This window comes from Natator depressus, chromosome 22 (assembly GCF_965152275.1).
Source record: "Natator depressus isolate rNatDep1 chromosome 22, rNatDep2.hap1, whole genome shotgun sequence".
In the NCBI taxonomy this organism is placed as follows: domain Eukaryota; kingdom Metazoa; phylum Chordata; order Testudines; family Cheloniidae; genus Natator; species Natator depressus.
The window spans coordinates 12,407,697-12,422,313 of record NC_134255.1 but is presented as its reverse complement, the minus strand read 5'-3'; the positions used below and the strand labels follow the sequence as shown (position 1 = coordinate 12,422,313).

General features: G+C 43.5%; 1 protein-coding gene across 4 annotated transcripts in view; it reads left to right on the top strand.

Annotated features, from left to right (window-relative positions):
- Positions 1–14,617, top strand: part of ARHGEF12 (Rho guanine nucleotide exchange factor 12) — a 108,507-nt gene that overhangs the window by 51,565 nt on the left and 42,325 nt on the right. For all 4 annotated transcript variants that reach the window (XM_074936742.1, XM_074936740.1, XM_074936743.1 and 1 more), the window contains 13 exons: positions 1,797–1,895; positions 2,410–2,459; positions 3,383–3,440; positions 4,208–4,386; positions 4,944–5,021; positions 5,668–5,787; positions 6,907–7,041; positions 8,853–8,924; positions 10,824–10,916; positions 11,560–11,670; positions 11,971–12,069; positions 13,512–13,554; positions 13,989–14,094. In XM_074936742.1, the coding sequence (XP_074792843.1) occupies positions 1,797–1,895; positions 2,410–2,459; positions 3,383–3,440; positions 4,208–4,386; positions 4,944–5,021; positions 5,668–5,787; positions 6,907–7,041; positions 8,853–8,924; positions 10,824–10,916; positions 11,560–11,670; positions 11,971–12,069; positions 13,512–13,554; positions 13,989–14,094 (1,243 nt within the window). The remainder of the gene's footprint in view (positions 1–1,796; positions 1,896–2,409; positions 2,460–3,382; positions 3,441–4,207; positions 4,387–4,943; positions 5,022–5,667; positions 5,788–6,906; positions 7,042–8,852; positions 8,925–10,823; positions 10,917–11,559; positions 11,671–11,970; positions 12,070–13,511; positions 13,555–13,988; positions 14,095–14,617) is intronic.

Here is a 14,617-nt window from a genome sequence, read left to right as displayed (position 1 = left end):
CCAAGCCAGCCTAATTCTTTCTTTGACAGGGTTGCTGGCCTAGTGGATGGGGGGGAAGCAGTAGACATGATATATCTTGATTTTTAGTAAGGCTTTTCACACAGTCCCACCTTCTCATAAGCAAAGTAGGGAGATATGGTCTAGATGAAATCACTATAAAGTGGATGCACAACTGGTTGAAAGACCATACTTTTGCTGTCAAACTGGTAGAGTGTATCTAGTGGGGTCCTGCAGGAGTCGGGTCTGGTACTATTCAGTATTTTCATGAATTATTCAGACAGTGGAGTGGGGTTTGCAAATGGGGTTACAAGCACTTTGGAGAACAAGATTAAAATTCAAAAAGACCTTGACAAATTGGAGAATTGATCTGAAATCAGCAAGATGTAACTTAATAAAGACAAGTGCAAAGTACTTCCCTTCGGAGAGAAAAATCAAATGCACAACTACAAAATGGGGAATACCTGGTTATGTGAGTGGTAGTACTGCTGAAAAGGATCTGGGGGTTATAGTGGATCACAAATTGAATGAGTCAACAATTAGCAAAAAGGGCCAATATTCTGGAGTGTATTAAGGGACCTGTTGTATGTAAGACATGGGAGGTAATTGTCACACTCTGCTCGGCACTGGTGAGGCCTCAGCTGGAGTACTGTGTCCAGTTCTAGGCGCCATGCTTTAGAAAAGATGTGGACAAATGGGAGAGAGTCCAGAGGAGAGCAACAAAAATGATAAAAGGTTTAGAAAACCAGACCTGTGAGGAAAAGTTAGAAACAAAACAAAACTGAGCCCGTTGAGTCTTGAGAAAGGAAGACTGAAGGGGGGAACCTGATAAGTCTTCAAAAATGTTAAGGGCTGATACAAAGAGGACGGTGACCAATTGTTCTCTACATCCAGTGAAGAAGGTAGGACAAGAGGTGATGGCCTTAGTCTGCGTCAAGGGAGGTTTAGGTTAGGCATTAGAAAAAACATTATAATTAGAAGGATAGTTAAATTCTGGAATAGGCTACCAAGGGAAGTTGTGGAATCTTCATCATTTTCAGGTTTTTTAGAACTTGTTGGACAAACACTTGTCAGTGGTTTTCAACCTGTTTTCATTTGCAGACCCCCTAAAAATGTTGAATGGAAGCGCAGACCCCTTTGGAAATTTTAGACCTAGTCTGCAGACACACAGGGGTCTGCAGACCCCAGGTTGAAAACCACGGCTCTAGGTTTACTTGCTCCTGCCTTAGCATGGAGGGAGGGATTAGATGACCCCTTGAAGGTTCCTGCCTGCCCTATGTTTCTATGAAGACTTGTTTTGATTTGTAAAAGTTTACAGCACAGTCTGCTGACTTTAGTTTGAGCTATCTGTGGGGGTGTCTGTGTTAATTTGGTCATATGTAAATATATTATTTGGTACTCTTTATGTTTGTCAGGTGCCTAGAGAATTATGGCAGATACAGGTGGTGTACAGGGAATCATTGGGGTGGGAAGAGGACGATTGTGCACAATGATTCGTGTTCATAGTTGCTTTTCTTAAAGGTTGCTTTTACCTCCAGTCTCGTCTGATGTGCCAGAGCTGTCTGCATCTCTGCTATAGATCTCTGTCGTGTAACCAGTTCAGTGAGCTTGACCTGTCTTGACATACGTATCTGTTTGTTTCTGGACTGATGCCCTATTTGTTTCTTCTAGCACAGCTTTCACTCAGTGTTTTGCGGTGTTCTAGCAGGATAAGTTTGTGGACTGATGCCTACCTTGTCTTTTTTTTTGTATTTTTCCCCTCTCTCTTTTCTCCCCTTTTCCCCACCTTACTTGTGCAGGTCTCGTTCAGCGTTGTGTTATTATCCAGCGGGATGAAAATGGATTTGGGCTGACAGTTAGTGGAGACAATCCAGTCTTTGTGCAGTCAGTCAAAGAAGGTAAGCTAACTTGCTAAATATGCTAGCAGACAGTAGTCCACAGGGCTTCTGTCTAGGGCAGAGGAGCATGAGAGGGGTAGGGAGAAGATTCTAAAAGTAATCCTCCAGGGCAGGGAGCTGTAGTCATCACAGATGGATGATCAGATGCATGAGGACAAGGGTAGCATTGCATTGCTGCACTGCATGGGGCCTCCCCTCTCCAGTGTCTGAACTAATCAGAAGCAGTTTCATATCCTGTGCAGGCCAGGAAATAAATGAGGTCTGTGTTTATAACGTTGTGGGATTGTGATAATGATGTGTCACCTGCAATGTGAAACCATAACTCCTGGAATCTGGAGACTCATGAGATTGTAATCTGTGGATACCTGGGTTCTGGGGGAGTGGAGGGGGGGTGAGGGCATGTATGAGGAGAATGGTTTTTGTACAGGGTTAGAAAGAGGATGGTGTTTCTCTCGTCACTGAAATGGAAAATTACTGGATATAATTGTAAATAACTAATTCTCTCCTTCTCTAGATGGAGCAGCTATGCGGGCTGGAGTGCAGACAGGTGATCGTATCATCAAGGTAAGGGTGCTTAGTGTAATCAGTTAAATGGATCATGTGCATTAGAGAAATGTGCAGTTCAGGAGTCCCCATTAAAATATCTGCATTTGTCAAAAGTTAATAGCAGTTACTACCATATTCTAGATCTGAGAAATCTATTATCCTATTTGGATACTAACCAGTAATCGTGTTATGTCTGGCAGATGCTGATTTTCTAATGGAGATTACTGTCTCACTTCAGAATGTCCCCTGCAAGCTTATGTACCTCAAATGGTTCAGATTTCACGTACACAGAAAGGCCAGTAAATGTGGCGAGTGGGAGAGGGAGAGCCAATGATACTTAGCTGTAAAATTGGAACACACTTTTTGATTTCCCCCCTGTATTCTAAATCCAGGCTTCCTTTTGGTCACAAACAAGTAAGAAACCTAGGTATTTGGCTGTGAAATCCTCCAGGGAACCAGTGCAAAAATCCTACCTCCATTGAAGTCAATGGCAAAACTCCCACTGACTCTGGTCCAGCTGGAATTTCAACCCCAGTGAATTAACTAGTGAGTTAAATGAGCCAAGGCTAGATTTTTTTTTTTTTTTTTAAACTCTGCTTCCCTGCTATTTTCTTCACCAAGATTTGCTCTAGTGCACTGGGGCTCTGCTTCCTTGTGTAAGAGATTCATCAGCATAGGGGAAGCATCGTATTTCTCCTTTCAAACCAACACTGCATTTTTAACATGTTTACAGGGAGAAGGAGGGCTTATCAGATTTTCTCTGTAGCGTGACATCCAAAGGTGGGAGTAGCCTGTTAGTACATTAAAGGGCATGAAGAAAGTGAGAGCAAACATGGGTCTAGTTGCTTCTCTCCGAGTTTGTGTTTGAGACACGACAGAGCAGTTTCTCCAAGGTCAGAGACCAAAGAGTTTAATGCTCTTCCTCTTCTCTCCCCCCCCAGGTGAATGGGACTCTTGTAACAAACTCAAACCATGGGGATGTGGTGAAGCTGATAAAGTGTAAGTTAATGCAGGCTATTGCTTATTTTCAGTGTACTCCTTGAAACCATTAAAGGGATGACTGTTTAAGAGGTCAGACTACCAATTTAGCCGTCAGGCAGTTAATAGTGGAGTCTAGCTGTGCTGTTGACCATTATTCCACCTGTCTGATAGTGCTGGGTACGTTCAAAGTAGAAACAGTAAAGTGGAGTTCAAAATCTCTTTGAAGGGCGGGGAAAGGTTTAATCATATGTCAGCTGATAGAGAATTTTGCTCTCTTTTCTACCATTGTCCAATGGCTGAAATTACCCCCCACCACAACCCATCTCCTGCATCTCCCCTTGTTTTGCCTTTCAAATGTCAGTGCCTTTGTATGTGACTAATAGTTGTCATTCAAGCTGTATCTCCTGTAGATTGTCATAAAGGGATAGTGGAGTTTGGGCTGGTTCCTTCATGCAGGAAACAGATGTTACTAGTTCTTCCCAATGTAGCCTATGTTAATTCTTTTGGTGACTACAGACATGTATCCTAAACACAGATTTGTCTAGCAGACTAAAAAAAGTATTTTGTCACTGCTTAACTGATGTTGATAGATTTTGGCTACCTGAAGTTTAAAAGCAATCTCTGGAGTGGAGCGAACAGCTTTTTCAGGCTCTTTGGTGTGAGTAAACACCATTCGACAGATTAACAGATGAAGTGTAGTCTGCTACTTGTCTCGGGGACAGAAAGGGCCATGAATAGTCTAATGTAAATGTATGTGAAATGCGAATTGTTCTTTCTCTGCACAGCGGGTTCCTATGTAGCTCTCACTGTGCAGGGGCGCCCACCAGGGTCGTCCCAGATTCCATTAGCTGATTCTGAAGTGGATCCAGCAGTATTTGGGCATATGTCTCCCATCATGACATCTCCACATTCGCCTGGCACATCTGGAAACACAGAGAGGATTACTAGCCCAGTGCTGATGGAGGTAAGATTCAAAGGGCCCTTGGGAGCAGGGTTGGTTGTGAAATGGGAAAATATGCTAATGTTCAGTCTCGGGAGACCTGTTTTCCATTCTTGATCAGATGGAATTTGTGTTCATAGTGGACGCTTGCCAATGGCCAAACTACCATTCAGCTAAGCATCATGTCTATGTGGAGAGAGCAAGGCTGGAATAGCAGGGAGGCACTGCCGACCACTTAGAGATTTGCTAAGAAAATTGCATGATGGACGTTTGCACTATGGCTGGCTTTAGCCATGGCTGCCATTCCATAACATTTATTAGCATCCAATTGCAAGAAACACAAGCATTTAGGGATGAGAAAATGAGTAACTGGTTTGGGTGAATCATTTTTAAGAGAGAGTTGTGGCAGCTATGTTCAGATAGAGATGTGGGTGTACACAGTCACTGTAGGATAGTGATCTGAGGAAACTTATGAACCAATTTGGAAGGGTTTGTAGAAACCCTATATTTAAGATGGGGGGTGGGTGAGCATCTCCATATTTTCCTTTCCAAGTTCATTAACCTCTCTCCATTTTTCCCAGGAGGAGAACAATATTGTTCACAACCAGAAAGTGGAGATTCTGAGAAAGATGCTGCAGAAAGAGCAGGAGCGGCTGCAGGTACAAGAGGGCTGGGGTTGCAGAGGGAAGAGTTGAAGAAAATAGAGACCAGCTATTGAATCTTTCATTAGTACGGTCTTGATCAATTTCCATGTGGTCTGTAACGTGACTGCCTAAGAGAGTGCCTCTATCCCAGCGCAACAGCGGAGACCTGTCAAGGTGCTCATGCTTGACAGTTAAATGCTTACGAGTGGAGGAAGTCTTCTCTTTGGGAGGCATCTATGTGCATCCCATCCCCTCTGGTCTAATCCTGAGAGATGCGAGCATCTGAGAGTCCTGTTGGAGAAAACAGGAGTTGTGGGTGCGCAGCACTTCTCAGGATTAAGCTCCGAATTTGCTGACACCTTCTACCATAGCCAGAGGTATCTCTTTAGTTGAGCAACTATGTGAATATGTCTGTCTGCATATGGCTATGACTGGGAATTTTTTCTTAGTTAGGTCAGGGAGAAGAGGGAGGAGCTCTGTATTAATAGAGGTGCTGCAGCACCCAGTTGCAACAGCAATGGGTGTACAAATAATTCCATTTAATGGCATTTGTAATTAGTATTTCATAGACATGTCGCTGGTGTGAAGATGAGTCAGTGACTGCAGCTCTAGGCCTCAGTATTGCAAGGATAGCTCACCAAATACTCATTAAACTTTTCAGTCCTTGCAAGAAGATTACAGCCGAACACCCACCCCACGACTGCTTAAGGAGATACAGGAAACTAAGAAGCACATCCCTCAGCTGCAAGAGCAGCTGTCCAAAGCCACAGGCTCTACTCAGGTAATGGGAGTGTTGAGAATCCTATCGGTCAACTCCAGCTGGATGTGCTATAGGGACAGCTGTATGTGTGTGGGAGCAGGGTGTTCCCTCCCATGTTCTTGCCAATTTCCACAAGCAGACTTGCCACTGCCTACTTTCCGTAGCTGTCAAGATGCAGGCATAAGTGACTGCTTTTTTAAATTTGCAATTAGGCTCACAAAGTTGTTAACTTACAGGTTCTGTATATGGTGAATATTACTGTATTTAATCAAAAGTTATAATGCACAGCTCCTCTGAGTCCTAGGAGATTGAAGGAGGCTGTGTTTAGAGCAATAAGATATAATTGTATGTTAGTGATTTGATCTCTAATTTGTTTCTGTATCTTAAGTAAAAGTGAAATGAGATCTGTAAAATTTATCCTATAGACTATAACAGGGTTCAAAAAAGAACTAGATAAGTTCATGGAGAATAGGTCCATCAATGGCTATTAACCAGAATGGACAGGGATGGTGTCACTAGCCTCTGTTTGCTAGAAGCTGGGAGTGGGCGACAGGGGATGGATCACTTGATCATTATCTGCTCTGTTCATTTCCCTCTGGGGCACCTGGCGTTGGCCACAGTTGAAAGACAGGATACTGGGCTCGGTGGACCTTTGGTCTAACCCAGTATGGCTGTTATGTTATGTTATGTTCTTATATCCTTACAGTTAAGAATAAATTACTTGAAGCTCTAAAATAGTGTCTTTACTGAAGGGATTTTTCCCCATTGCCTGTTGCCTAGTAGAAGCCAATTTTTCCCCCTTGCATGTTGTAAGGCTGTACATGAACACTCTCTGCTCTTGATGTTTCTTAAAAAAGCATCCCCCGCCACTTTAAACTGGAGTTTTACGGATCAAGCAGATGAGGTAAAATTTTGAACTAATTTGAGCTAATCATAGAGGCATAAAATCATAGAAGATTAGGGTTGGAAGAGACCTCAGGAGGTCATCTAGTCCAACCCCCTGCTCAAAGCAAGACCAACCCCCAACTAAATCATCCCAGCCAGGGCTTTGTCATCATAAGTGTTCTACTCCTTAAACATCTGGTTTTCACCTCATTGCCCTGCTTTGGGCAGTCTCTTAATATATTTTCTCTTTCTTAGGATGGAGTTTTGTCCTCCAGATCTGTGACGGAGTCACTGCAGATCAGTGAAGTAGAAGCAGAGTGTGGGGATGGGCTGAGCAAAATAGACTACAGCAGTGGTGATGGCTCCCGGCCAAACAGTGACATTGCTGATGTGAGTATAGGGTAGCTCAGAAGCTCCACCTTTGTCCCTTTGGGTTTGTTTTTCCCAACATAGGTTTTAGGTTGACAGCTTTGTCCTCTGTGTGTTATGCATATGTTCTCTCTCTCTCTCGCACACGCACAGTACTAGAGCAGTGCTTTGAGGGATGTACCAAAGACGCTGCTGTGAGGAAGCTTGCAGTGCCAGTCTTCCCTGAGACCCTGGGAAAGGAAAATACCATGTTTTTCAGGATTGGGTTTTCCTGGCACATTCCCTGTTACCAGGCTGAGAAAGATGAATGCCAGTGTCTTATAGAAATGAGAGACAAACTACAGTATCTGGAAGAACACGTTAATGTTCCATTTGTGGTTAGAATGACTCAGCCTCACAGGGCAAGTTGCCATGAGTGTGAGGAAAAGCATCACTCCTACCCGATACACATCAGTCATTAACCAGTAGTTAGAGCCTTTTCTTTTATTAATCCGTCTGCTAACTATCTAGGTACTAATAAGACCCCATTGCTATAGTGTTTTAGCACCTAACCCTTAATTAATGTGTTGCCTGGATAGTACCAGGGAATTGGGACTGGGGCTGTTACAAAACTTATGGGTCAGTTTCCTGATCTTCATATTGGGGGTATGATGATTTCTACGTCCTAGTGGGTTGTGTGGGGTTTTGATAGTTTTGTAAATAATTTGATATCCATGAGAGAAAACTGCCATGCAAAATAATCGGGTAGTCTGTGTTTCCAGTTTTAGGCTTATATTAACAAAATCTCACTGAAGTGTAAAGTTGAAAGAAGACTTGATTAAAAACTCTGGACAAAAGCTCCTGAAACAGACAATCTTTGCAGAGTTGAAAATTGATTTATAGAGGGGAATGGTGAGCCATGGGGTTCTCCCACCCTTACAAGGGAGCTGAGCCCAAGAAATGAAAAGCTTTGAAGGGGGCCTGTTTTTTTGGTTTGTTTTTTTTCTGGTGGTGTTGTTTTTTTTTTTATGACTGCCACCGGTAGTCACACCCATTATAGTTAAGGTAGCAAATGACTTTCCATTATAGCCTTCTGTTTTCACAGGCTTCAAAATCTTCACCTATTAGGTGGAAGGCCTTCGTCATTAAGGGAACTGTGGCATGGATTTCCTTTCATTTTGTGGGTGTCAGGGAAGAGTGGGAATCGTATTGTTTGATGCTTGAAAAATCTCACCTGGCCCCTCTCCCTTTTTTTTCTTGATTATTAGCAATGATGTAGGAGTCTAGCCGGGCGGGGCTTCTACCTGCAATTGGAAATTAAAGGAACGGGGGCCAGAAAAAAGATCAAGATTGTCCATTCACTCCCTCTTGTTTTTATGCAATATAATAGTAGTTTTCAACCTGTGATGCACGGACCCCTGAGGATATGCAGACTAAGATTTCCAAAGGGGTCCGCATCTCCATTTGAAATGTTTGAGGTCTGCCAATGAAAAAAGGCTGAAAACTACTGCAATATAACATCAGTGAGACCTGCATTTTAAGGGGACTGGGCAGGGCAAAATTACCATTTGAGGTAGTAGCCTTTGTAATGAAAGAAATTCTGTCAATATTAGCTTAATTTACTCAGTTCCTTTCATGTGTCCTAGAAACATAGTAAGTTACTGGTTTTAGATAGTGTGCATATCGGTGTCTATTTAGGGTTTAGCTGCCAGAAATAGGCAAGAAAAGTTATTTAGCAGTCCACTGAATGTGAGCGATGTGAAATTTGTCTGTTACTCAAGAACATACTCTACAGTTCTTATTTTTCTGGGTCTGCTGACGCTCACCAGAAATTGCCCTTCCTTACTTCCCAGAGTCCCCGGAGTGGCCTGAAGGAACGGATTTACCTGGAGGAGAGTCCAGAGAAGAGTGAGATTCAAGATACTGTGAGTCCAAAACACAAAGTGTGACCGTAGCTGCTGCTTCTGTATTGAGTCCATTAAAATCTTTTTTCTTTTTTTTGCCCCCTGTTGTCTAAATTGAACATAAATTGAATTTTTGCCTTAGAAAATAAAATGCAATTAAGAATTGTGCAGAAAACTTTAATTGGCCAAATAAATGTTTATGGAGCTTAAAAGTGGGTCCATTAAAGGATCAGAAGTGTATAATCTGCTGTAAAACAGCTGTCTCTCAAGTGGCAGGAGCTGTCACCTATGTCTGTACTCCTTCAGCCCCACCCTAAATGGAGGAAAGCTTTCTTGCCTTGGGACACTCAATCAGTGTGTGACTGGGACCATCGGGGATGTCCTTGTGAATGGGGAAAAGAGAAACGTTGGTCAGCAGTAGTTGTTGGTGACGCGAATGAATAATTTTCCCGAGGAAGAATGCTGAAGGGGTATGCCTCGCTCTCCCGTTAGTTCTCACTTGGGTCCCAAATTGTGGTGCATGCGCCCCTGGCAGTATGTCAGCTTGATGCTCCTTCAGCTCTCAACAGGCTTCTTAAGATAGCGATACGTGAACCACCGTAGTTTAGGAACTGTTGCGAGTCGAAACCTCCATTTGCAGAAGGAAGTTGCTAGGCGCATACCACCTCGCAGCGTGCCTCGTTGGAGGCAGTCTCGCTTTGATGGGTGACATTCAGAGAGTACAAAAACAGTCTGCATAGACTGTGGGTTTGAAACCTGCTAAGTGTGGCTTTTGTGAGCATTCTTATCTTAAGAGGGGGAAGATCCTCATGTCACAATTCAGGAACCTGCATTTCCCCCTTGCGGTCCAGCAAGGGCACTCAATGTAGGCTCCAGGCTCCTCGGCTGACAGCTCTCTTGGGCGTGGGGGGAGACCTGCAACTCTCTCCCTCCTGACTGGGGTATTACCGGACTGAACAGCTCCCTGCTTACACTTTAAGCTCCCAGCAAAGTCAGGCTGCCTAAGCTGGACTGCTTTACTTTTCTCCTCACAGACAGTAAATTGTGTAATTGCCACAGTTAATGTGCTTGCTTATAAAGTGCTCAGTGGTATCTTTATTCTTAAGGTAAACGCATTACAGAAAAATTCTAAACAATAAAAGAACCTACCCACATGCTAATCAGCTTCCCAGTGATCTCCCCCTGATTCCAAGGGCTCTGACCAGTGAAATGTCCTTCAGACTCCACACTGGGGTTTTTCTGTGGTCACAAGTTCATCACAGCTTCAGCTCAGAACAAGCCCCTTCATTCATGTGCCAAAGTCCTTCCAATCCTTCCCTTAGGATTGGTGCCCTCCTTGGACCAGAGGTCCTGTTCATTAGCTGCATCAGAAAGAAGGCCTGGGTCATTTTAAACTCAGACTATTTGTACAAAAATCCTTTTCTCTGTTGGTCCCTGGAGAGTCCAATTTGAACTAGTATAGGTGACCTTCTCTCCAAGTGGTGACAGCTCTCTGGATGTGTTACAACCTGAGTGAATTTGGTTAACCACCCATACTGTTCTTAAATCCTGAAAAGCGATGGTCCCCTCTCCACCATGGAATTACATACAACCACTCAATTATACATAAACCTTTTCGTTTTTAATACAATGAACTCCCAAAATATTTAAACTTAATTCAGTAAGGTTTGTCCAGGATATTGCAGGATACTGTACTATCTGTCACACCTAAGGTGTCTGTCCATTAGCCAGCTCTAATACATCCCCACTGAGGGAGAAATATGGGACAAGGAGCTGCTAAAGACCAGATTGAGTTCCAAAAGAGTAACTGCTTGAAAATGAAAATATCATCATCTCCTTATAGACAGTTGCCAAAGAGAAACCTTCCCTGAGACATTAATTGCTCACTGCATTTTTTTTTTCCCTCTCTCAACACCCCAGGATTCTCAATCCAGTATTGGGAGTCCCTCCACCCGCCTGGCACCTCAGATCATCGGAGCAGAGGATGACGACTTTGACGCTGAACAGGAGCAGGTGGGTTTCACTCTTCGGTCAGCCATTTCTTTGGGATGGGGCACAGCTACATCTAAACGCTTTCCTTATGCCTCAGTTGTGGCCACGTCCTGCCATATTGTTAGCAGACAGCGCTAGTCTAGTAAACTTAAAAGAGAGAGAGAGAAAAGCAAGGATTCATTGTCACTGTTGGCCCTAACGAATGGGAAATGGCACTTTCAGAGTCTGTGCTAAAATAGTCTGTGATTTTGTTACCCTGTCTTTTTCCCCCATAACTTCAACCTCACCAGAAATTAATCTGCTTCATTGTATTGCCTAGCTTTAATTGGCTTTTTGTAAGCTGCAGTGTTGCTACAGCAGAAATCTTTTCTAATACCTTTGTACTGAAGGGTTTTAATAGTAATTTGCTCTTGATTCTATTCCATTATATGTCTTGTGTGAAAGTGTGTGTTAAAGTACTAAACTGTATGGAAAAGACCAGGAAGTGGGCTGATGCTGAGCTCTTCCTGAAGGGCTAGAATGGCAGTCCATGAGTCGTGGAATTAGGCTGGTTCTGCTCTGTTGCTTACCAAAGAAAGGAGAAACCGTTAAACTGGGATGAAGCCTTCCAGGTTTCTCACAGGCCTTTGTGTGTAGCTGAAGTGGACTGTCTGTGTCTTTACAGATCAATGGGCAATGCAGCTGTTTCCAGAACATAGAGCTGCTGAAATCTCGCCCGGCTCACTTGGCTGTGTTCCTGCATCATGTGGTGTCCCAGTTTGACCCGGCAACGCTGGTAAGATGTCACTCTGGAATGGTTCTGCTGGGCCAGATATATGGGGTTGGCCTGAGTTGTCTGGAGTCACCACTGCTTTGGCAGTGAGAAAAATGCAGCTCTCAAATGTGCGTCAGGCTTTTGAGTAAATGTCAAATAAATAAAATGGCCTCTAAAAGTATTGATTCATCTCTTCACCACAGCCATGTTGCAAGTTTTTCGCCAGTAACTGGAGTTTTGAGAGGCTTATCTCCTCTGAACATTTGAGAGGAAATTCACAGGTAGAATCTGGAGAGTTCTCACTCTCTCTCTTTTCTCCAGCTCTGCTATCTTTACACGGACTTGTACAAACAGACCAACTCCAAAGAGACTCGTCGTGTCTTCCTAGAGTTTAACCAGTTCTTCCTGGACCGAGCTGCGGTAGGTTCCAAGACAGGTGTGCCCTTTTTCTCCCCCTGCAATCGCACGCAAGGAACTGATTTTTACCTTTCTCATCCTGATGTGCTGGAGAGATCTTAAAATGCTCTAGGCACTGTGGAACCTTTGTTCGTATCCAGGCGGGGTAGACCTAGCCTTTAGTTTTCTGGGGTAAAAGCTGTTGCCTGTGGGGGTCTTAAATACCAGAATACTGTCTGTCTCTTCATGAAAGATCCCATGAGCCATTTCATAAGAGTAGGCCAAAACTCCCTTTGGTCCCCACTCTGTGTAGATATTGTAAAGTATTCTGCACTCCAATTATTTGGTGATTTCCAACCTAGAGGTGCTGCATTTCATTGGTGGGGGGGGTGTGTGTGTGTGTGTAACTGGAGCTTCACAATGAAAAACACTACAGAAATGTGCTGTGTGTTGCTGTGGATTAAAGCTGATACAGCCTTCTCTCCAGTGCCTCAAACTTCTGAAGGTTTACATAGTGTTTCATCTATTGCTCGCAGCCATTATACATTATATATGGCTTCCCTATTGGTTATCATTTGTGGTCTGTCAGGTTGAGATTTACTTCTGCCATGTGTAAAATGTGTGATCATTATTTATAGTTGAGTAAACGGAAATGACTAAATGGCTGAATTGACTGTGCTGTCATAGCGTTGCCACCAATGCTCAGAAATCTGAAAACTGAAGTAAAGTTTTCAAACATAATTTTTAAAAAAAAGTTACTCCTGGTTTTCTAACCATCTCTTCTCTCCCCCCTCCTCCTCCCCCCCCCCCCGGCCAAACAAAAAAAACAGAAAAGAAACCCAAGGCTGTACACAGGCAGAGGTGTTTCTTCCATCTGTCTCCTATAACTACTGTAGTTCCTTGTTAAAATCGCAGCACTGAATGTAAGAGAATAAAGCTGGCCACAACCTTAGGACTCTGGAAACCACCTGATTCACGAGCAGCATGTTCTTTGATAGGAAATGGAATGAGTTTGACATCCGCGATAATCCGGGCAGTCGTCCATTGCAGTACAGTTGGATTCTGCTGCTTAAATTGAAGTGACCGTTGCTGATGTGGGAATTTTGTGTATTTCTTTACAAAGATGAGGAACCTCTGTTTGGCCATAATGGTTAAGACCCATGGACAGGCTCATCTCATACCCTGCCTGAAGCAGGGGTCTGTACACATGCCTTGGAGGAAGGTGAAACCATTTCCATGGTGCAATGCTATCTAAATATCTGCTGTGGGAATTTATTTTGGGGAAATTCTATGGCCTGTGTGACACAGGAGTTCAGACGTGGTGTTCACAATGGCCTTAGAATCTATATTTTCTGAGTGGAGGGAATTGCCTTTGACTCCTGCAAGTGCTCAGAGGTGATCAGCCTATGGGGGGAGAAGAGCCTGTCATGTATGGTCTCACTCTTACATTTACTTTTCTTTTTCAGAATCTGAAGGTTCCTGTTCCAGATGAAATTTGTATAGATCTAGGTAAGGTCCTTTTTATAAGGAGTGTCCGTTGGCATAGATCCTACTGTTTGAGACCGTCCTAACGGATCTCTTAAAGAACTCTCTCGGTGGGTGTCTCTTCGGGTGTGTTTGCTATTTGTACAATGTGTGTCAAACTTGGAGAGACAGGTAGGTGGTCGTGTTGATGTTTGATTGGGAAGAACATTCTATACACTCTCTTGTATAGGACACTAGATGGGAGGCGTGGGCACCTACATCTTGTATTTCTTTAGTGTGATATTGGGTATAGCTAACACTGTTGGCGCTTTAATGCACTTTCACATGGTAGACAGCAGGAGGTAAAAGGTCACTGCTACAAAGACTGAAGAGTTTCTGAATGGCTTTCTCCTAATACAGAGTAACTATTCTAATAGTGTTCTAAAGTGAAACCCTCTTCTTCCTCCCTTCACCTGCAGAAAAAAGAAGGCCAGAACTCATTCCTGAGGAATTGCACCGCCATTATATCCAAACTATGCAAGATAAAGTCTATCCAGATGTCCAGAGGCATCTGGAAGATTTCAGGTATGTAGACTCTTTTTTTTTTTTTTTTTTTTTTTTTTTTTTTTTTCCTGCAGCTTGTACTGAGCACTAAATTTCATCCCTGCCCCAAGTTAATATTCTGTTACTATAGCGGGAAGTTCAAACTTCCAGGATTTAGTAGTTCATCTTTGGCCTAGATGAATCCTCCATGTTAGCAAGTCACTGTGGGGATACTCTAGAACTTTGGAGCTTACTTGTTCCTCTGCTGTGTGTGGTCAGAGCAATTCCGTGGTAATCTATGATTGCTTGGAAGGACAGCCCTGGGCTCTTCAAATGCCCTCTTTATTGGCACAGACACTGAGTGCACAGTGCTCAGAGCCAACTTCCTCTCTTCCTTGGCCATTATTGCCTGTCTCTGCCTCTCCCTATATGGGGCACAGCTTATTGTACAGCAATCTGGCTGCCTCCCTTGACCTCAGAAGAGGCTGCAGTTTCATGAAGCTGTATTTGCAGTTTGTGAAACTGCCTTGCTCTGTGAAATGGTATTGGCTGCTTTACTGCGTGG